This window comes from Nipponia nippon, unplaced genomic scaffold, assembly GCF_047370975.1.
Source record: "Nipponia nippon isolate SJK-2023a ecotype South Korea unplaced genomic scaffold, ASM4737097v1 scaffold_10, whole genome shotgun sequence".
Classification (NCBI taxonomy): domain Eukaryota; kingdom Metazoa; phylum Chordata; class Aves; order Pelecaniformes; family Threskiornithidae; genus Nipponia; species Nipponia nippon.
Genome location: NW_028262291.1, coordinates 7,453,136 through 7,477,880, shown reverse-complemented (window position 1 = coordinate 7,477,880; position 24,745 = coordinate 7,453,136). Strand labels below are relative to the sequence as shown.

At 35.3% G+C, this 24,745-nt stretch overlaps 1 protein-coding gene across 6 annotated transcripts in view; it reads right to left on the bottom strand.

The window, feature by feature from the left end:
- Nucleotides 1–4,810: 4,810 nt before the first annotated feature.
- Nucleotides 4,811–24,745, bottom strand: part of METTL15 (methyltransferase 15, mitochondrial 12S rRNA N4-cytidine) — a 98,798-nt gene continuing 78,863 nt past the window's right edge. For all 6 annotated transcript variants that reach the window (XM_087743614.1, XM_087743567.1, XM_087743604.1 and 3 more), the window contains exons 4-6: nucleotides 15,270–15,461; nucleotides 13,013–13,191; nucleotides 4,811–5,348 (exon numbers count right to left, since the gene is read on the bottom strand). In XM_087743614.1, the coding sequence (XP_087599740.1) occupies nucleotides 4,903–5,348; nucleotides 13,013–13,191; nucleotides 15,270–15,461 (817 nt within the window). In that variant the 3' untranslated portion in view covers nucleotides 4,811–4,902. The remainder of the gene's footprint in view (nucleotides 5,349–13,012; nucleotides 13,192–15,269; nucleotides 15,462–24,745) is intronic.

Genomic DNA, 24,745 nt, shown 5'->3' with positions numbered 1-24,745 from the left:
GAAAATCTAATTTGCCTAAAGAGCAAGGTACAATGAAAAAGTTTTATTTTTTATAAACATAGTTCTGTCAGTACGGTAAGACATTCAGGCAACTGATCGCTTGCTCTGTTTTTTTAGCTTAGATTTCCCATGAACAAGTATTTGCCCCTCTTCCTGTTTTAGTGACATAATAGCAATATTGAAAAACATGGCATGTCATCAGTAAAATATGTCAAAAAGAAAAGTATTAAATAGCATTGATTTTAATACAGTTAGATGGACAGGTATTACAGTTTTCTGAAAAAGAAAAGCCCTTCCCTCTCATTCATCCCGGGATAAGCTTACAGAGGATTCAGAAAGGTAAACACAATTCTAACTGCAAAGGAGACAGAGGGAAAAATATACAGAGCTGGATTTAGACGCATATATACCTTCCCACTATTACCTTTGATTCTGCATTAGAAACCATGCTCTGCATCCATGTACAGAGATTGAGCTATCTCACTGCTACTGCTTGTCCCAGAACAGGTAAAATTAGGCAGTAAATGGAAAAAGTAACAGAATACTACATGTATGAAATTTTGTTAAAATTGGATGTCAGCCTCATAAATTACATCTTTTTCTAAGGTGTTCAACTTTACTGCTTATTTCTTACTTTTTAATTAAACATATTTTTCTCTTCTGTCTTCTACAGGGGCTGGGAGAAGGGGAAGGGAAGAAGTTGTTCTACATTCATTTAAATTATTTGCAAGATTCACTGTAGCACTGCAGTCTTAATTAATCCACCAAATGCTGTTTTAATTCCAGTATACCCCAGGTGTAAAAAGGCCTCCACATTTGATTATATTTCTGAAAGACTTATAAATATAATGACATATTATTCTAAGTTACAGATTAGTTTTAAGCAACTGCTATATGAAAAAAAAGAAATATGTATGGCTATAAAGACATATTCCCATACTCCACTGAACAGTGTTCGTAATCCTGGTGTAAATGGTCCTAATCCTACTGAAGGGCCTTCTTGGAGAGATTTTGAGGCACAAGAGAAGCAGGTTTGAACCCTTTATTACTCCTGCTAGAGGTAAAGATGTTAAGTAAGATGGGCAGCAACAAATTGGCCTATGAGTTCATTACTTCTCTGTTTATTCAAATTCCTCTCATTTTTCACCGGTACTTTTGTACAGTGATACTCCAAACAATGAGTCAAGACTGATATCTAAGTTATTTTAAAATTTAATCAAATCAAATCACCAACAATCTCCATCTATGTCTGCTTATTGCAATCATCCCACCCCTGCACATCACCTTTCCTCAGGGCACAGTCCCTCATGCTTCCTCCCTCATAGTGCTGTTACACTATTTAGGAGCATAAACTCTCCAATTAATACCATGTCTTCTCCAACACAAAGAGTAATATTAGAGCAATTAGATGAATCATTAATAATCATAGAAATGCTATTCTAGAAAGCAGCATGCAAAAAGTCTGATACAATACTTGCTACTAGAAGAGAGCCACTTGCTAATAGTGTTTACTGAAGTGGGTATTTCCCCCATTCGTACTACCTTAGGAATCCTCTCCTTCCAACTTCCATCTGTCAAATACTTCAACAGATCTGTACAAAAGCTCATGTTTCAGACTGTGATTTTTCCAAGTCAAGTGGCAATCTCAGCAGATGTGACTATAAAAGACTACTGAGAAATTACTCAACTCCAATAGTTTAAAAAAAAGAAAAACAACCTGAAGAAAGAGATATTAATTCCTTATATTACTTGAAAACAGTACGATTAAGCCTTTGCATTCTGGAACAATGAAACTGCTTCTTTTTCTTTAGGAAGCAATAGGGAAGTAATATTTGTTGGTAGGCCCTCACGGGCTATAAACACAGCTAATTGTGCTTATACTTTAAAATGATACTTTTAAAAAGTACTATATTTTTTACTATAAAAACCTTATTCACAGGATAACTGTGTCTAGTTTTCAAATAATTGCTCTACGCAAATCTCGTCACCAGGTAGGTGTACTTTTGACAGCATATCAACTCTTTACATTCATTTGGATTAACTAATTAAATCACATTTTCTAATAATTTCAATAGAAAGTATGTTTACAATGTGTATGAATAGTCTCACAGCTGTTTTTTATCCCTTTTACCACCCTTCTGAAGTACTAACATGAAAAGATATACACTTTAGCAATATGCTCTGCTTGCACATATTGTTGGGCAACACTGTCGTCTCTCCACAACTGCCACTTGATATTCTCTACAAATATTCCACATATTGGATGTTTCAACTCTTCCCATCATGTATAGTACCATGGTATTGCCATATTGCTTGTAAACATGGTCTACAATCTTTTTCCTTTGTTGTTGATAGATAAGCTTGAATTTGGCTATATTAAAATATACATTGCTCAGGCTGAATAACAAGATTTTAGAAATGATATAAAATTTGTATCTTGACAGCATGATTTGTTTTTCAGTGAGACTTATTTTCCACCAGATACCATCTTCTTCATAAATACCATTTTTGATTACAGTAAAAAAATGTTTAGTTTTACTAACATGTCACATACACCATGTTAGGAAAATTTAAGATATGCTATGTAGACGTGTGTCCTGGAAAGAACATAAAGACCTAATACCCTTCACGTAATATAACTTCACCTACTAAATGAAAATGAAATGCTTGAAGATAGAAGAATACTTTGAGTAAATATAACCACAGCTTTTTCTGGGAAAACCAGGAAATTCTGTTTTCAGGCAAGCAGAGGTTAAAATTCCAGGACTCTCCATGCTACAGATTTAAAAGTGAAAGTGAGAGAAGAGAAACAGATCCTCTACAGAGAAGAGCTCAACAACTGATACACTGCCATGGCTGGGCAAGTCCAGCCCAAAGGTAAAGAAAAGTCTCTTACTTTCCTTGAGGGAGTGTATTTACAAAAACTGATACACAGTAGTTCAACTAGAACAAGAAACTGTGCCTTTGAAATCAGACGTGAGAAGAGTGGATCTTAAACACTGTTTTAAGCATAAGGAATTTTAACGCTTTCGTATAATTTCTGGGATACAGATACTTAACTTCTGCTATAACTGGATAGTCTTTTCCTGAAGTGTGTTCCTGTACAACGTGCAGCATGGCACTATGACTCTTCTAAGACTATGTCGGAGGCACAATTTTTCCAGCCTACAACTGGAGTACATTTCAATATGGAATCTTAGCTAAAAATAACATTAGCTATGTATATTTAATGTTTGGATGAAAAAATGTCTATTTAAGGTACAGTCTGTTGTCTCTAAGATGTCAACAGTAAGTAATATTATTTGAAGTGGAATGTTTTATTTAATATTTAATAGCATGTATAATGAAACTAGTGGAAAAATATTGAAATTTCAGAAAAGTATGAAATGCCCATCATCATTTGACTGTTATTTTAGATTAGCGATAGCTGTTACCATGTATATAGCTAAGAATACATTACATGACTTAGCTTTACCAAGGAATTAAACAATATTCAAATATTTCAATATATTGTATGTTATAGACAGTGAACCTAAATTTCAACTTATTTGTGTCAATATGACCCAAAAAACTCCTGTGAAGTAATAATTTACATCAACATAAAGAGGATGCTTGATGAAAATCAAGTCCAGAATGTTCCAGTCAGTTCTCTTTCAGAAGCTAGTGTAGTAATCATTTAGCTCGGAGTCAGAAATTGCATTTTTTACTCTACCAGCCAAGTTTCAGGTTCATCACAAATGAAATCCTGCTACTGATTTGATTATCCAAATAAGGACTTTTTTTCCTGAAGAGATGAGTCAGAGGTCAAAGAGGTTGAAACTTACACTATTTTCTGATCATTTTTAACATACAAAGACAGCAAAACAATGGCCTTTTATGATAAAACATAAACGCAAAGCTAAATCCAATTCACGTTAACTTACTAAAAAATAAATTCTTACATGTTCTACTACCTAGTATAGCATCCACATAGGAAACTGATGTTACAGTGGGCCTTTTACAAAATAATTCAGTACTTACCTAAGTAGCACCTGTTAATAAATGATCACTAGCAAAGGAGAACACTTCATAAGACCCACAATATCCCTTTTTTGATGGGTTAATTATAATTCCATCAACACCTAAAAGTTGTACTGGGTCTATGCACACAAGTTAGGGTCACAGGAAGAAATTCAAATGACCAAGTACAAATCTGACTGCTTGCTTGTAGTGTCCGAGTGCAAACAGTGGTCTTTTAAGTATCTTTTTTCCCCAAGATATATTTATTATTTAGAATCCATAAACATTAAATAACCAGGTGATCACTCAGAAGTAAATATTTACTTTTTTTAAAAAAAGGTAAGAGCCCATTTACAAATTCCTGGATAGAACATTACATACTGATATCAGTTTATTTAAGAACTGGCTCTTGTCCCACAGGCATTCATGCAACAAGTTAATTGAGGTACAGAGACTTATATATCATGAATTCTTAAGTTACTTTAAACTTACTCTAGACTAAACAAGGCATCTGACTTAGGTATGTGAAATCCACCCCCATAAAAATGTGTCTGTCTCAATCAGCTACTGAATTTAGACTGTTAATGTCAGGGGTTTGAATTTAATCTAAAGGAAACACTGTAAATACCTCAAACCTATAATTTTTATAAACTTATTTTGGTTTTGACGCTCTTTTTATAAAGATGTCTTTTTTATATAATTAGTGACACCCACTTATCTACATTTATTTTACCTTCTGATGCTCTACACTACATTTTAATTAAAAAGAAGCACAAAGGTGACAAAAAAATGTTTTCTAGCAGCCTTCATTTTATTTTTTCAGTTTGATACTATCTGTCCAGTTAGACTTCTAGAAAACAAAATTTAAGGAAATTATACAATTATATAATCATATGTTTTGGTTTAGAGTTTAATAGCAGCTCTCAGCTTGGCTGACCTTCCTCTTGGGTTTGTTTGAATATCCTTGGCCTGGGGTGTGAGAACTTTTTTCTGTATAAACATCCACTTTGAGTTGGATTTTCCAGAGGGAAATGCTTGTGTATCTTCTTTTTTGGAGCAATTTTTCAGAGCCTGTCTTATCTTCTGCCTTGAGCCAAGATTGTACTTTTCTGCCATGTCTATTCCATGAAGAAAACGTTTGATAATACGATCTTCCAGTGAATGAAAGGAGAGGGCTACAAGGCGACCTCCAGGTTTTAGAAACTTCTCAGCTGTCTTCAGCCCTATAAGGAGTTCATGGAGCTCATCATTTACAAATATTCGCAGGCCTTGAAAAGTTTTGGTAGCAACATGCGTAGGTCTCTGAAGCAAGTCTTTTCGTGCATACAGTGCTGATGCTGGAAAAGCACCTGTCAAATTTTAAAAGGTGTATGTTAATATCATATTATTTCTACATTGCTATCCTGACATTAATCCACTTGTGCATGATGACTTTAAAGGAAAGCATACTTACAACTGAACCCTGAGTAGTGAGCTTTCTTCTTTATAATATATCTTTATTTTCTGCTTTGAATTCACACTTCTGAAAGTAAACCCTATTAAACTGAGCTTGCTGGCACTTGAGTGTTGTTTTTTTTTCCTAGAACCTTTCAGAGAAATTCCTTCCCCAAATGTTTCACAAAGTTACAATACAAAATGATGGCTGAAACAAAGATAGGGAAAAAATGAAGATGGGATAGATAAGTCTCATTTTACAGCTCAGTGTAGTCAATGTCAGTTCAGTATTTGTGGTGGCTTGTTTTATGGTTCTAAGGCAAAAAAAAAATACGATGGACACAATTTTAACTGTTGCCTTCTAGATAATTATGCATTTCTTCACAGGCAGAGATAAGATGAATACAACGTCTACCTGGTGATAAGTATCTGTCAATGAATTACTTAAAGCATAAAAGAGGCATCCTTGTTTGTGGATAAAAGTTGCTAACCACTACACCTGTGTTTCTTCAAGTGTTCACAAAAATACCTTGAGAAATTTAGAAAATGAAGCTGACACTGCTGTTTTTTTCACATGTCTATATAGCAGAACATGTCAAGGTATGAGTTTGTTGGATGAAAAATCACCAGATTAAATAATTTTTACTAGATGCACAAAACTCCCTCTTCCTTTCTCCAAAATTCTTATGAGTTATAGAAGTCTCTGTAGAGACTAAAATTTTGATAGAAACTTTAATATATCATTATTTAATGTATTTTAGGCTTGAATCTTCATTATCTGAGTGTAGAGCAAAAAGCTAGAGAAGCCAGATTGGATGGATCAAAAGGACTGAAGTGCAAGAGTCTTACAAGACCTGTGAAACCTGAGTAAACTTATGATCTATTATGTAAGCGAACGCAGGAGTCTTGTAAAGATAAATTGAATGAATAATGCTAGTGCGTAACTGCAAAGAATTATTTTTCCAAACAAGAGGGCCCATTAGAGATAAGGCAATTCAGCTGGTATGTATGTATTAAAATGCCTTAATTCCATGCCAGTGCTAAACTATAACATAATAAAAGAATGGGTTTGAAGTAAATGCAGTTCATAATCAAGTAATTGATGTTCTATATAGTGGAGTAAAAGAAGGGAACATGGTACCTCTGAAACAAGTTGACTAAATTCACAGGTGATTGAAAAAAAATTTAATAGAGATATCATAATCCAGTACTTACAAAATAATTTATTAGTGGAATTCTCGAGAGTTTTAAAGGTAAGATTTTACTTATGTCAGAAAACGTAAGTGTTTGGCATCACAAACACACAAGCGATCATCAGTGTTCAGCAAAGGGAGAGGCCAATAATGGGATTTAAAAATTCAATCATTATAAACAAAGTTATTATCATGTATGCGATGTATCTAAGATGCATTTCTGCATACTCAATTTCCCCAACTACATTCCCTACCTCCTCTGACTCTAATGCTAACAGCTTGTGAATTAACCGAAGAGACCCATTGTAGCTGTGGCTGTTTCCTATTCCTATAGTCTGAATCCTTCGAGACAGAAAGTGGCAACAGGATCAACTTCTCCCAACAAACACTACTGCACAGGAATTTGTGGCTTTAAACTCTGTTTCACAAAACAGAGTAAATAGATTTAACCTGTGGGAGCTAGGCTCCTTCATCACTTATGAGCTCTAGAAAAAGTTACACTAGCTAGCTAATATCATTTCTGTCTTTGAGAACACCACATTCTATGCTTTCTATAAATCATAAAAAGAATATATGCCCTCACTGTAGGAGTCACAAAGCCTGTTTTGACGAAAGAGCTGAACTAAAAGAACTCAAAATTGCAGAGGTAAGATGTCCCAAGAAACCAACTGACACCAAGCTTGTACTCCCTGGCACAGTATCTGTTTCCATATTTCTTTACATACCTAAAAATAGATTCTTTGAAAATGGAATCCTTAAAAAGCCATTGACTGCCATTTGTGTGTGAAGAAAACTGTCTCTTAATGCGTAACATAAAGGAATACAGTGCTGAGCAAAACACTTTTCTTTAAATGGTCAACTAAAAGCTACAAACACTAGTAGTATGCTCAGAAACCTTCAATAGTTATTAAATGAAACAGCAGGGTTTAAAATCAGCATGTAATGTATCCAAAACCACCATAGGACATGCATGTTTCCATAGCATGCACTAAGTGACTAAATATACATAGCTTGCTATTCTCCATAAGACCCGTCTTAGGTTTCAGTCACAATAGCATTTTTCTTCAATGGAATTTGAAGTTGAAACATCAGATACCTGGGTATCTTTCGAATTCAATTAAAGAAGCCATGGTCTCTCAAATAAGAAAATACTGGTTTTGTAAAAGATCTCACACAACAGATGTATCTCTCTTTCTAAGCCTACTTTCAAAACCATTGAAAACATACCTCACTCTTCCCCTCTCCCTCTTCCAAAACCAAGCCCACTGCTGCCATGTTCACTCTATGAAAACAGTTGTAACTGGAATGAGAAAGCACTGTTTCCTTACAAAATATTAGCTTTTAACAAGCTAGCGGGTTAGAAAACAGGGTACATTTTATCGGTTCTACCTATATTGTTCCTGCCCCTTGCTGAAAAATTTACAGCTGTGACTTGAAGAGCATCGGCTTTTATACTTTCAATTTTGGGCTGTTACTACCCAGAGCTGGTGTTCACCTCTCAAAGCAGAGCCAGAATTTTTAACTATCATATTTTAGCAGTCTAAGTATTCTCTAAAAATACTGCTGGTTTTCTGGGATGATCCATTTCTGACATTCTAAGAGTATTTCCGCTTCCAAAACTATCACAGATAAAAATGAAGCCAACCCACAAGAGTACAGCATGTAATTTAGGTACAAAACTGACTGTGCTTCTTGATTGGGACCTAACCATAAAAACAAAGCCTAGAATGAGATCCTTTGTTTAAATTTCCACAGCCAATCTCACTGGAATTTTAGTAAAATACTGGGAGTTTTATCTCCTATGTCACCAAAATATCTTTTACTTATCTGAAAAAACAAGAATGATATAAAGATCTACTTTAAAACCAGTTTTGTAAAAATCTAAATAGACATGACATGCTGATACCTGGCCAGATTTTTAGTAGTCTGATCAAAAACACTGCTATTTTGCAATTGCAATACTGAATAGATAAACAAAAGAAATGTGATACCCAGGCTACCAGCATGACTAGGACACTAACAGGTCTTTGGAAGGTTCTTCCATTTGTCCCACCATGCTTGTTGAGTACAGTGTCTTCCTACAATGACGATTAAATATGACACTAATTTATTCCTGTGAATTAATTTATCACACACTGAAAAAAAAAAAAAAGAAATTAAACCCCAGATATGTTCTGTTAGTATAATACAACCTTACATGCCTGAGGAACGTGCACAAACAGTACTGCAGGTCATATATAACGGTACGGAATACTAATATTCAGGAAACTGGTAAAGAAATGCAGCCACTTTGCAGCTTTATGCAACCAAGACCCCCCAAACTAAAACAAAAATCAAACTACTTCCAAGTTCAAAGACTTATTGGTCTGTCTTCAGAGACTGGGATAAACTAATAAATGTCATCTGTGGTAGTGACTTCTGTCACGCTGACCTTCATCTTTTTAGTAAAGGCAGTAGATTTTGATCTATGTTCCAGGGGTGAAAAAATTTTCCTACCCCACTCTTAGTCCTCTGGTATAGTTAAATAAAAACCTATTTGTGCTTTCTGCTAAGGCACAAAATCTCTCACCCAGCCCCCTCCAATTACCATGACACTAAAAGAAAATCCTTCCTGGTAACAGGCTGTACAATGTACAAAAATATAAAAGAATCTGTATGAGAAGCTTGTAAAATGAATTTCATTCATAAAAACACCACGCTTCTGGCTAGATGACTAGTTTGAAATCCCAGTGAGAGAAATTATCATTTTAAGTTTTGGGATGCCCTGATGCTACTTACACTTTTAAAAATCTAATAGATTCACATGTTGAAATGTATTGAAATTTTAAGGCTTGTGAATGAAATTAGCAACGTGCTGTGCCTGTCAATATGAACTATTAAAGTCCCCAGAGTGTATGAGAGTGGGAGAGTTTAAAAATTAATTCAGATTGTGCACCTGTTTGCAGGAATCCGTCTGTTGAATTAGCATTGCATTTAATAAGTTTCTGTGACGCAACTAATGTCCTTTTGTCTAGGCTCCCTCAGTACAGTGTTAATTCTCACCCATCTGAAATTCAGGCAATATTACAAATTCCAAACTGATAATTAAAGTCTATAAATGTGAACCAATCTGAATGAGACTGGCTTTACTCATTAAAGTTCTTTTTAAAGTTTTCAAAATTTCTTTAGTATCTCATCACCAATTCCTTTCAAGTTAAGTCCAAATGACTACATGATCTCAAAATGATCTAATAGATCTAATAGATTATGTACCTAAATAACACTGAGAAAAACTGAAATTTGAACAAAAACTAAGAGATAACAAGGTATGTTACCCACTGAAAAGAAATAAAAATAGATCATCAGTTTTATGGAAAAAGCATATTAAAATTACATTCTAAAAATTTCACTATTTTTAACCAGTTTTCCTGCACATCGCGTTAAACCTATTGTTTCCAAACAAGTCAATGAGCTACAGCCAAAGCCATCAGGAAGTGCTGCTTAATCAATTTCCACACATCTAGTCACAGACCTTCAGCTGAGAACTCCTGATCTTTAGTATTTACAGAGCGTTCATCATTGCAGATAGCTGTGTGAAAATTATAAACAGTGAGCAGAGTTCGATTGTGCTGCAAGAAGAGATGATGTTCACATGACTGAACAGAAAACTCCTCCTCTTTCCCATGTAAACTGCAGACTCCATAGCTCACAGAGATCTCCTTATTGAAATGGATCAGAATTCATTGCCACAGTATGTAGAGAGATTAACTTTCAAGCTCTACGTCAAGAAATAGAAGGAATTATTTTCTCAAATTGGAACAAAGGAGAGCAAGAAATCACTGGGCTACCTGAGTTAGCCCCAAGCTGTTGTAGGCAATCTTGACATACAAATCTATATATTTTTTTCCAGCTATACCTTAAAATTATAACTGTTGCTAATACAAACTTTAGAAATGTCTGATTGTTCTGTAACTGTTGTGGAGCCATTTTGTTTGTTCATTTTTTAATTACATCCTTCACTTTCCTCTCCCAATCAATTAGCAACACCAATACACATTCTAACCTTTTTGGGGGGTGGTACGGAAGACCAGCAGTCTAGCATTCTATAAATAGAAATGGAATTTTCCAGTTTCAGGCTAGTCCAAATCTAGATTCCCTGGGATTCTGGTTATCAGCTGGACCTTAACACAAAACTTTGGAGTTCTAGAAAATCTAAAGCCATAGTAATCTATAACATGTGAAAGAAACATGGACTATACATGAATTCTCAGATACTGACACCAGCAGAGAAAGAGAAATAAATACCCAGCCTCATTGGATAAATTTTTGCCTGTTTTCTGGCTCCTATACTAGGCAAAAAAAAATGATCCTGTTCTGGAGAGATAATCATGCTTGTATAGAGTCTGCAAAATCTAAAATGCAAGATTTTATTATTCTAATTAATATTTTATGTTTTAAAGGACTTGACATTTAACTAATAGGTCATAGATTTTACTCTGGTAAAGTCCTGAATTAGTCAAGGGTTTTTTGCGCTGTGCCACCAAGAGGATCCTGTAGCTGTGGTCTCCGGCACTTTAGCTCTGGCTTACCTCAATAACTTCATGGATATCATTTTGCATAAGAATATATATTGATGATAGATGATAAATTAAACAAAAATATATTATAGTTACCAGAAATTTTCTTAAGGTATAATCAGTTCAAAAACTAGTAGGATCCACCATTGTGCTCCTTTACTGGAGGAATCAAATTAAAATTGGAAGAAGTTGTAACCAAGCAGAGATCAGTGTAACAGTCCTAAAATTGTTTTAACTGCTTGCGTATGTCAAAAAAAGAACACAAAACACATATTTACTGTCTTGGCAGATATGTGCTGGATTCATTGTCTTTGGCATGTATGCTATCTGATGCATACCTGATTCATGTATCAAGCTGCTCTTCAAATACAGCAGAGAGTTTAAACTAAGAACAAAAAGTCCTTCTCATTGTCACAGAAAGTGACCATTAAGTGATGATTCACATGCAACACGAAACATGAAGGGATTTCAACCACTGTCTTATGAACAGTATTTTTATTTTCTTAGATTAAGCTAGTGCACAATACTATTTCAGAAGTTACTGAATTGCTTGTTTACAGGCTATAACACATTACATCTTTAGCACAGCAATATGGTTGCTTCAGTCTCAATAATGGTACACTGTTCTAGTCAACGGATTTTCAAAAAGCATGAGATGCATGTGACAAAAACCTAAATTATTAGGTCGTGATGTTGATGACAATGACTACATTAAAAATGCAACTCTTCAAGTTTTATAAAAGACTTACAGTGTTTTATCTCTTTGGGGTTTTAAGATTGATTGTTCCTCACATTCACTATATTTACAGCAGGGGCTTACAACAGCAAGGAGTGTCTTCAGGTCCTCTAATCATTATCAGCTAAACTTTGGGCATTGGTTGACTGGATGTTTTGCTTATGTGTCCTGACTTATACAAATCCAAACCTTTTAATTTGTTTGCCAGTCATTAAAAGTAAGTCCCTTAAACTTCCAGTTTAAGTAATTTTTTCATTTTTATGAATACAATATATTTTTTAAAAGTCTTCAGGTTACTGATACGTTTAACACTATTCTTTAGCAAATGTTAAATTTGGGTAGCCATTTTAAAGGTCTATATTCAAAGGAGTCAACAGTTTAGACTTATTTGTAACAAGACCAGTAATTGTCATTTCTTGGTTAAAAAAAAATAAAAATATTCCAACATTACATATTATAATGTTAATGAACAGGATTTGTCTCTTACATTTTTCCTTGAAAATTTTCACTTGAGAATACAAACATGAAGGTTCTTGATGTGATCACAGTTCCTGCCTAACTACATTTTGTTCAAGTTGTTTACAGTGAAGAGCAAGTAAGATGAAGTGTTTCAATAGTTGCTTCAGGCTGATCTAGTTGGCATTCACAAGGTGAGAGCAAGCTATGTATTGCTTTACTTTTTGCTTCCTGGTTCTTTAAGCAGACAGAAATGATCTGATTTCATCCATAATTGGAAACTGCCATGGTACTTCCACTCAAAATATTAAAATGTAGACATTTAAAACTAAGAGGTATATGACGTATCTGATATTTGAAGGCTTATCAATAGCTAGGATAAAGAATTCCCTAGGCTGCTGTGGTTCTGTGTTTCAACTTGGTTTGCAAAATGATAAATCACTTCATGTAAAATCTATTATTAAACTAATCGTCAAACTACAATATAAAAAGTGGGACCTTAAAAAAGAAAGAGCTGACATCAGAGCAGAATAGGCAGGATTAGATCCTGCATGATTTCAAGTACAAATAGATCCCTCTGGGACTTTGGGGATTAATATTTTTTCTCCTCAGCCACTGTGAAGAATTAATGAGGGTACCTGCAACAATGCTTGCAAGCTGCTGAGTTCTGGTGATGGGGTATATGCTGCGTGCCTGAACGATGGCTGAAGCGATTTTCTTGGCGTGCCTCTCCTCCCCGTATGTTCTCAGGATGGACGCAAGCGCCTGTTGATCTAAAGCATTCACAACATCAGCAGCAGTGGGCATGTCAGGGTACCTACGCACAAGAAGAGCCAATTAGTTCACTGACGTCAGTTTTCATTGACAAGAGGTGAAGCTTCATCGCATTGAGACATAAAGTCAAACTCACACACTGCATACAAGTGCCTTTGAGGTTTTCAAATAAGAGACAGCAACCCCATGAAAACAGATATAGCTTGCATCTTTTAAATCCTTTTTCTTGCTACTTTAAATGGAGTTTGTTCCTTAGCATCAATTAGAACAGCTGAAACTTCCAAGTATCATCATAAACTATGCTTAATGAGTTGACAAGTATAAACACATTTCAGTACCATGTTAAAATGGAAATGCTGTGTGACTTTTTATTTAGCCAGCTTTAGAATACACACTTGCCCCTTATGAGTTCATTTTAGTCACCTTGCATTATATGTTGTTTTCTAGTCTGAACTGATTTCAAGGATCTTTTCTTTCACAACTCCTGCTATGAAAACAATTGCTCATGAATATAATTTAACTTTACTTACACTAAAAGGCATAAGAATTTATATCCAAATACTGTTTTGAGAGAATAGAAATGACCTAATATTACAAATGACAGGAATTATTACAATATAAACAGTAAAAGCCATACATTTATTTTTTTTAAATCTCTGTCACTTTGCTATTGAAATAGTTCAAGGTATTTTATGAACATCATTTATGGGTTTACTAATCGGAGAAAATATACAGCCTACTTAATAAATTGTCTTCTACAAAGACATGAATGTGCAGAATATTTTTCAGGCATTTATTACTCTCCTGCAGTATCTTACAAAAGATAACAAAACTTAGAAATCAGAGGCAAGTAGTATCATAGCAACAACCGTAGTGTAAGGCTTTTGATATGCCACAGGTATCCTTTGTTCTTATGCTCCTGTTCCATGTATGTATTCTCACGATGCAAATATAAGCCTGGAGTTCAGATTCTTGAAATCTGAGGGCCGAATCCCAGGAGGATCACGTGAGCTTTTTACACAAAACTAGAAAAAGCAAGTATCACGAAATTTGCTGTGTTAAGACTTAACATTAATGTGTTAAGATGATTCCTTAGAAACTGAGGCTTTCCATCAGCTCTGTCAGCAATGAAAGATCAAATTACATTTCTTAAGACTACAGGTTCATCAAAACACAAAGGAAAAATTTTCACTCTCCCAGTAACGCATTATGCAATTACTGCCATCATCTATACAACAGAGACCTTTGGTTGTTCATGTAAAAAGCACAATGCTACAGAAATATATTAGGTTGTTTGAAGATTAAAATTGCTACATAAGTAGAAATTATTATTCCACCATTGATTTTCATGGTCTTGAATGTACTAAACACCAATTCTAATAATTTAAATAGAGGTGATTTATTTAGTAATTGTTAATTGGACAATTAAGTAAGCCTGATGTGCCTCCTACACAATGTGAAAGGAAGCTTATAATATTGCTAAGGAAAGCTTACAGGCATGGAAAACAATATTATACTAGTGTGTTAAAAGCAATGTTGCTATCTGATTTCAATTGGCTGATATTATGGATAGGATTTTATTTATTTATTTTATATTACATTCCTTTTAGAGAGAAGTAACTGGGTCAGATGGCCATTGCAGAAAACAGGGAGGTTGCTCCTTTCCTGAGGGAGCAACTGAACATGCTCAAGTGAAGGTTCCACAAATAGTAAGTGTGGCAGAAAAGGAAAGGGACTGCAGTAAGGGGTTGTGAGACTGCAGATCAAGTACAGTCTGAGAAACTGCAGAAATAACAGGGAGTGAAAGTGAGATGCCCCTGTGACTCTATACCATACACTCCAAAAATGTAAAATTTTAGTGGTATAGTTAACAAAAATGTTACTGGTTTAATTACTCATCACTAGAACTTTCCTCTTATTTCAAAGAAGGAAAAGACGATAACCAGGGTTTTAAATATTGAGATCGAAAAAAGCTTTGTGACAAAAGACAGACCGTATACTCATGCAAAACTAGATGTGGTTTGATGATGAGAATTCTTCAATTTAAGGGGAAGTGAGACACACGGGGGTTGCTGAGCACAGTTTTCGGGTTTCAAGGAGAACTATTTTATTAACAGGTACCTGTCACTATCCATCCTCATGTCCAAAGGTCCGTCCTTCTGCAGGGAAAAACCTCTTTCAGGTGTATCAAATTGCATAGAAGAACAGCCAGCATCCAAAAGAACTCCATCTAGAGTCCCTGGCTCAACTCCAGAGGAGATTAACAAAGTCTCTGACTGGCTAAACTGTCCTAGAAGAGCTTGAATCTGTTTTCTGTAAGAAAATAACAAATAAATAGCCTCAATTTTAATTATAACAGTGCAATGTCTTCCCCTTGTATAGCAGGAATTAGATAGTAGCACTCACTTGTCTCAGAAGCAATAGGGCTATTCCCAAAGTAATAGTTTAAGTACTTTTCATATGTCAATATTTAAAACTGGTCCAACCCACCCATCAGTGGTTACTTAAGCTTCTTTAACTCTTTACTCCCTTCCTGCTTGATCTCAAAGAAATGGAAACCTGACTAAAATTTCATTTTTTCAACATGCAGGAGCTCAAAGGGACACCTTTCACATGCAGCAGGAATGCCCTGACCACCAAGGTACCTGCTGCGCTGAGCAGGGCCTGTAGTCAAGTGAGGCCAAACTGCAGAAAAGAATGAACGGTTCTTGGACCTAGAGGAGAAGCAGACAAGACGGAACATGATTGCATAGCCTTGTGGTTAATACTTACCTGCCAGGAAAAAAATCCTGGGTTCCTGCCATAGGAAAAACACCTTTCTTTTTACTGGTATTTGCTGATTCAAAAACAATTGGGCAAATGAGGCGCACTGGATCATAAGCAGATAAAATATTTCAGTGTAGTTTCAATTTAGGCACCTAATCACTGGGGAGAGTAGAGTTTTACATGCATTTTTGTGCTTAGCATTCTTTTTTAAATTTAAGGTGGTTCTTGCTTAATATTCCCATACTGGGAAGGGAAAGTGCCATGGCAAGGGAGAAGATCACAGATGTCTGAGGTGCCCAACTCTTTCTTGGGTGTCTAAACCTGGACTTCTAATTCTTGTTTATATATAAAGTGACCTACTATTAAATAATTTATTTTATCTATCTGCCAAAATCTCAATGAATTTCACAAAGATCTAAAAAGACTAACCAACATGCTCCTGCATTTTTAAGCAGTACCTGCAAAACACAATACATTTCTGCCCCTAACAAGAAGCCACTGCCTCCACACCTGAGTTTTGATTATGGTTTGGATAACTGCTCCTCAGCACCATGGATTAGCATTCAAATTATTACAAGGTCCACTAGGTTAACTCATATCATTGTGTCTAAGTTACACGGGCAGCAGTGAATGGATGGAGAGAGCAACTCCTTTTAACTGTTTCAGCTACAAAAGGACAGCTGCCCAGATAGCTTTTGACATTATAGTATTTTTGAAAAAAAAAAAAAAAAAAAAACAAAACCAAAAAACAACCAAAAAAACAACAAAACAAAAACCCAAAAACAAACAAACAAAAAAACCCCAAACAAAAAACAAACAAACAAAAAAACCAAAAATGAAAACCCTTTTTCAACATATCAGCTTAAGTGTAATCCTTCTTTCAGGTCAGTTTAACATCAAGACAACTGGCACTATGACAATTTAGTCAACTCCAGTGGTTACAGTTTTAAAACAGTGTATGAGCAGGGAATCAGAGCCTTTTCTGCACCCATCCAACTGGAGTCAGAAAATGCCACTGGGGGCGGGGGGGCAAGAGAAGAACCTCTGTTAAAAGGAAGAAGTTATGAGTGCAACCATATGGAAAAACATTTAGCTACACAATGGTATCCTCATCAGAGCAGAATGAATCAACCTATTTAACATAGCACAAAAACTGGGAAATACCTTGAAGGAACAGATTTCATGAGGGATATCATGATCACACATATGCATTTCTGAATTGATTACTGTCCAGCACATAATTAAATACAACTATTCAGCTTAATAAGAACTGACAATTCCTGAAAAGCATAATGATTCACTTAACATATTTAAACCAATTTAAGCTATGTAGTTACAGCTTTGAGATTATATTTCCCCTCAATATAACGAGAGGAATTTTCTTGAAAATCTGTACCATTTTGTCCAGCTGGGCAGTGTTTCTAACTTTACAACTTACGCAAATGAATGAACTTTAAAATTCTGTATGTGGGAGACGAAAACAAATCATATCTGGAAAAAATTATAAGTTGCCATTGTCTAGTTCCTCCAGCAGACAGCAATCCATGCTATGAACTAGTGCTGTACTGTGCTACCACCCAGTCTGAAAAAGTACTTTGAACTATATTTATAACTTGCTAGAAATTTGATTACGTTTCTTGAAACAAATCATAAGTATGCGGATGGCTAAGATGTTTGGGACAGTGGGCTTTGATTTGTGGTCTGCCAACCCTTTGTGATTAGGAAAAGGTAATTAAAAAAGTAGTATATTTGAAGTTGAAATTTACTCTTTGGTAGAGAGATGCTTCAGCTGGAAGATGTTTTGGAGTTTGCAAATAGAAAAAGATTAAAAAAAGAATTAGACTGACATTTTGATGTCAGCCTTTCAGCTGTGTGAAATTATAGCCTCTGTATATAACCTGTTTGTTATACACTGCATTTTGTGTATCAATAGTGAATATAGGTGTCTTGGTGAATATAAATCTTTACTAAAATCAGGTGCATTTCATGAGATTATAATGACTATATCAAAATGTTCAGGCCAGTTCTCTGAAATCCTGTTTCTTTTTGGACTAGAAGAAACAATTTTAAGCATCTTGGGTATCTCATACGCCTCAATTAATCAAACCAAGTACACAGCTATAAAACATTTATTACCTTACGAAAGGAACTACAAATATCAACTATTTTTTCAATAGGATAGTAGCAGTGATGATAGTGATGACAAGGACTAATCTATTAGATTATGAGCATGACACATTTATTTAAAGAAAAATATTTTACCGAGCATTCAGAAGCATTTATTAGAACACAATAAAACTCTTCCCTTGTCTACTATTCTTTATGCCTATGTTCAAAAAATAACTGCCTGTTACACACATGATTTTCACTAAACATGCTTAATTTCACCTCAGTTCTTTCTGCCTTCAGATTTTTGTTTACATCATCTGTAAATCCTATTTCCAAAACAACTTCAAATAAATAATAAAAGCTGTGTACCCTACACTAGAGATGTTTATTTCCCATCTGCTGCTCTCCCCAGGTATGTAGAAATTCTTTCGCTTTCTTTTTCAGTGTTCCAATGTTTTCTTTGGGCATTAGAAGTTTTATGTTCCATGACCATACTTATCTAGTGTGAAAATCTGTCTATTACCCTTTCCATCTTAATATATTGCGAAAACAGCGCTTAGTGGAAAAAGTAGGAAAGGTAAACCAGGGAACATCCCTAAATACCAAATAAAAGAGCCAAGCTTATAGTTCAAAAAAGCCTGAGAAGAGAGAGCATATCAAAACATTACAGACCAAGATCAAATGGGGGCTTCAGGCGAGTCTTGGGGATACCATCAAAAGCTGTTAAGACTACAAAGGGTCACACAGAGAGCATTTTAATCATTTTAGGTGATCTTTGAAGGTTACATTCTAACTGAATCCAATTGTCTTGCTTAAGAGAAAATATTTAAACTTAGTGCTTGAACAGCACTTTACATATTCAGAATATTTTAGAAACATAAAACAACTATGAAGAGCTTTTAGCCCCTCTCTTATAAATGAAGAAAGATTTGCAGGGTTTAATACTGAATGACTTGAAGATACCTATGTAGAAAGCTAAGACAATTTCAGAGTTTAAAGATGTAAAAAAGCAGACAATACCTGCCATATGTTTAGCTCTCATTTGGCTTGTGTGTGTGTGTGCAGTAACAGAATGGTAATTTTTGATAAATTCCTAATGCTCACTCACTCTTTATTAATTTTGACATTCTCCAAGAAAAAGGTATTCAAGATTTTAAAAGAACACTGGGAACATGGACAATTAGCCAATTTTAACAATAATAAAAAGTTATTTCAGCTACTACCTGTGTTATTGGGGCCTTAACAGATTTTTATTGCACAACAACCTCAAGAGCTTGCAGAATTCTTGTGCTGTTTGCTACAGTTGGAAAATAACACATAACCTTGGGTTCAAGACCCTTTGTTCAGGTCATAACACAGTATTTTATTCTATTATACTATGACACATGGCATAGTAATTCTGATAGATGGCATTGGATCCACACTTCTCAATCATATGCAAGAGCAGCATGAAAAAGAGTTCAAAGTTTTCTAATGTATTTCAGGCTCTTCCGCTTTCAGTTAACCTCTGGTATTCTACAACGCTTTATAAAAATATTTCTTTTTTATTTTACTCATCTGAGAGGGATGGGCACAGGAAAAAAGTAAAGCATGAATACAGCTTCTACAAAATAAACACAGAAAATCTTTTCCCTTATCTAGTTTCTCTCTGTTGTCACAGAGTGACATCAACCATTCAAGTGATTTCACAGTAAAGTACGATTATGCTTTCATGGTGCTTCAGGATTTTTTATGTGTATATAACAATACTTGCTTTTGATCTTTCATCATTGCTCCCCTTACAAATTCTATGTATGAGTACTTAGAAAGTCGAGAAGCAATGATCCCTTGTCAACAGTGAAAACTACCTTCTACTCAACCAGAACAAATGGTTTCTTTGAGAGAACTGGAAAAAAAAAAAAGTTTTTCAGCTAACTCTTGCCAATGCACATCAAACGAGGAGACTAATCTGGTGCTTTGTTTGATTCAGTAACTCCACTGAGACTGCCAACAGGGGTGCCAATTAGCACCAGCTGTCATGAGGATATTGGTACAGACCTGGTTTGATGTCATTGACTCACTTCACCTAGGTCACTCAGCAGCTGTCAGATAGCTGTGACTTTCATTCATGGCTGTGTTGGGCCAGGCACACCTAGAAGCAAACCACAAAGTACTCCAGTCATAAATTCCTGGAACTTTCAGCATCCTACCTATGAGCGTTACTCTGCCTCAGTGCAACACCCCTCTCAAAAAACGTATCTGAATATTCTGTAAAAAATTTTAAATTATCTTTTCATGTTTGCAAAGAAAAAAAAAATTATAACATCTATCAACTTATAAACAAAACTTGTCGTTACATTCCTAGCTTTATAAAAAATTAATTATAGCTCTGGAAAAAGCCCATATATCTATTTGAGAACTGACAGTTCAGTCTAGGCTAGGTTTTGTGCTACAGAGTTATAAAACCAAATCTCAGCCACTGATTAACAAAGACCTGAGAACAGGAAGAAGCATATGTGAAAAGCAATTTCCATAGAACCTTGTAAGTTCATATTTTCAAATTTGAGGGCTATAATAATAATTTTATTCTGTGTGTTAAGATCACAGAAACGTCATTGTAAGCATTTATGAATTGGTAAACGTTTATGTACCACGTTCTCCCACTTAAGAGCAGGGAACACTTAAACGTATGGGTACATTCTAAAAGTTAAATACTTCTTTCCATGTAACTTGAAGACATCACACCAAAAAAACCCAACAAACCCCCCTTTTTATATTAACCTGTAGAACATTGTCTGAACTACTATCCCAAAGATGAAAATGCTTGCCTTTCTCTGTCTCCTCGTCAACTGCCTGTCTTCCGTCTCTCTTACACGAACCCTTATGAAACTAATTATTGCCTGCTTAAATTGCTCTCCTGCAGCTTCCAGCAAAACTTTCTCTCCTCCTTGCTCTGCTACAGATTCCGTAAAACAATGCTTTCCTTTGCTCCTCATGTCTCATTGACTCCAAGCACCAAAACCTGTTTCTAACAACCTCTCAAGCATACCTGTAAGAAACTTCAGGATGCCTCAAAACAGATTGCTCATTATTTTAATGTTCATTTTTACTTTTATATAAAGTATGCATTCCACTATTCTGTCCACTAACACAAACACAATTTCAGTAAAAACTACTGTTCTAAATTGAAGGAACTATAAACACTGTTTCAATTAAAGGAAAAAGATATAATTATTTAATCAAAACCATAAATAGCAAAGATCATTTCCATAGAGTACATCAGAAATCTTACCATATCAGACATCTTTCATAGCAGGTATGTTCAACCCCGTCAAAAACAAATAGAAAAATTTAAGGTCCTAATGAACAATGTTCCTCTCTGGCTAAATTACAGATTAAGGAGGTTATTTCTTTCTGGGCAAATGGAAGACTAACAGAACAAGACTAGTGATTAGTGAGGCAAATTTCAAAATTATATGACTCACCAAAGCTTGCAAAAATGTATTTTTAAGTTTCCTAAGTAACGCAAAGATTTGCTGAGTAATAAAGAGTAAATTATGTTATTTTATGCAATTTGCAGCTAGCCAGAGTTAAAACCTTTGTTATAAAATACCTAACGTTGTTATGCATGCCACCTTTATTATCTAATATATGTAAAATATGCAATATGCTGTCATCATTCAGATGTGCCAAGAAAACCAAGCCATTAGAATGATTTGCTTTTCATTCATGAGACCTAACAGCTCGAAGGATAAAACACCACCCCATCAGAAGAATCATAAATATTTCTCTGACTTAACATTGCTCTACCTGGGGATTTTAGTTTGAGGTATATGTTAGGTTAGCATTTACAGCAATAGGACAGTCTAGTTTTACAAGTTTCAGCAGACATAATGCAAGAACAGTTGAACACCTGTATCATCATCTCAGGTCTACCAAACATTCTCTGTGAGCCTCAGCTTTATTAACACTGATTTTAACTTTAAAGCTGACCAACTTCCTTTACACTTCTGGCTCTTTTTGTACTGGTTTGCATTCCCTCTCCTGTTGTCACACAACCTCCAGGGAACACCGTGCAGCACAAATAAAGACAACGGAGCAGAGAACAGTTTGCTAGGCAAAACAGCGAATCAGGTAGCAAAACCGCCAGATGTGCTTTCAAAAATGCTCATTTTCCATGGTCACAGAGATCAAAGAGTTGAGAGGAATAACTGAAAAAAGAGGCGAATCACAGAAGGATTTATGGTCTCTGCTGACGCAGGAATGCCTCACTACAGCACTTCAGAATGGTTTTGGTTTTACCAGCACAGCCATTGCGGTTCTACCTCCATTCAGCCACGGGTGGAAGCAGACAGGCTACAGCACAGTTCTGAAGCAAGAAGAGACTTATGCAGTAATTTCCACAGCCACTGAAAGCACACCACCCCATCAGATCCAGTATGTATATATTACATACATCAATGAATCTGCCTGTTATTTCAGACCTCCTAATAACCAATATTACTTTAACAACTCCTGCAAGAAGTTTTGATGGTCTTGTAGCATTTCTGCTGACAGTTTGCATGATCACTTTTTAAGGGTGAATGTTCACCTCATTATTCAAGTTCTACTTCTGAGATTATTTTCAGTGCAAGTAAAGGTAGTAAAGCAACTTTCCTTAGAGTTGATAAATCTTATGCATTATTTCCTTATTCTTTCTATACTAGCATCTTAAAAGATATCTTTATACCTGATCTAGTTGAAGATGTTGCTGGTCATTGCATGGGGGGTTGGACTAGATGACCTTTAAAGGTCCCTTCCAACCCAAACTATTCTATGATTCCATGATGATTCCCCAGCAATTCACCTATAAATTCATACTTTCATTAAAGACACAATGGTGCTTCATTGAACTCAAAAGAAATGTTGCTACTGGCCTTAGGAGGAAGAAAAGTTCTGTTTAATTCAGTTGCCAAACCCCTGTAGAATACAGAAAGAAATTCTGGATATACATCGGCAAGTTGAAAAGTACAAATTCACATCAGAAACATAACAGCTGTGTATAAACATCTTTCAGCCCATGAATGTAAGAATACTAAAATCTGTAGCAACAATCACTGCAGATACATTTTTTTCAACATGCATGGAATGAGCAGATCACATCTTATTCCCAGTGTTAATGCCCAGTCTCAGAGGAATCTGAAATTATATTCAGCGTTTCAGACTGGGGACAAGGCACTCAGATTTATCATTCAATCGGATTTACTGATCAGTTACTGATCAGTTGTGATCAGCTATGTATAATGACCAAAATACCATATATGAAAAGTTACGGCTTCAAGTTCTTACTTGTCTCCCCTGTATGTTAAATGAACAAAAAAGTGTACTTTCTCTACTAACTGCCTTCCCTCCCTGCAACATTTTTGTTTGTGCTGTCTCAATATGTTTCTACCTTACCTAAATCATTAATGATTCTCTGCATAATATGGATATTAACAAAGAAAGAATTTTTACACACAACAGAATCTCAGATCAAGTAAACTATTTTTCTAGCAAAGAATGTTAAATCATTAGTGTCCAGTGCTTTCTCCTCTAAACCCATAATTTCAGAAATACATAGTAATCTGTTCATAAACAAAGGATTATGAAGAAAGTGCAAAATAATCTTATAGTCAGTTTCCAAGAGTAGAATATAGCTATCCAACTTCCAAGGGTATTCATTCATTAGCTGAATAAAAGGTTTGATTTATTGACATATTTATCTGCATATAAAGCATGAACTTGAAGTTAACAGAACGTACGCTATGATTTAAAAAGCGACACACAAAGAACTGTCAAAAGACTACTCCTACCTACACCCACATGTTCATTTTCTTTAAAATTACTCCTATTACAATTTGATTTACCTTTTGTAACACTTATAAAAACACAGACATACAGCATGTAAAAAGCATCTCTTTTTCCTCCCTGTAGAACCAAATGACGAACGTAACTCTTGTTAAATTTTCTTTAGCTAACAAAGTAAATTTACACAATATTTTTCCACATCATAAATTCTGGCACTCTGAAGTGCTCTATTCACGGAGGGAGCTTGCTCAAGATTGTGCGTAACTGTTGCTTTGACAGACCTGCTGCTACCGATACTTGGAATGTATTTGCATAGCCTTTGCCTTGTTAACAAAATATGAGTCTAGACCTTGAGACTCAGTAGCAATACTATGACATGATAAATGGAAAAACAATCTGAGCCACAGCAGCTTTTTTTTCTTTTTTTAATTATTCAGCAGCTGACAGTATTGGAGTGGCCTGATAAAGCCCTACAGGATTTTTATTTCCTTTGACAAACTATTTCTTTGTTTGACACGGCAGTTAAAACTTAGAACACTAAGGATGAATATACCTGGCATCAAGAATTTCTTACAAATGAAATAAGTAACTTTTTCTTTCCTCCTGTCATTCTTATCTAAGCTATCTCATATAAGAGCATGTCTACATTCCTAATTAACTCCCACCTTACACGTTAAACTGTGCCCATCATTTGGACAGTGTCACATCTCCTAATTGTCAGAAGGAGAAATATGAGAAGCAGAACACAAGAGGAATGCAAATAACAGCACAAGTGCAGTCCGGGCATCACTCAGCTGGAAATTACAGAAGCCACAAAGCTGTACTCTTCCGTATCTTTCCTTGTACCAGGTCTTATCCTTTTTGAGACAAGGGAACAAGAACTGTGCATAAAATTAAAAATACAATCATATAATGGG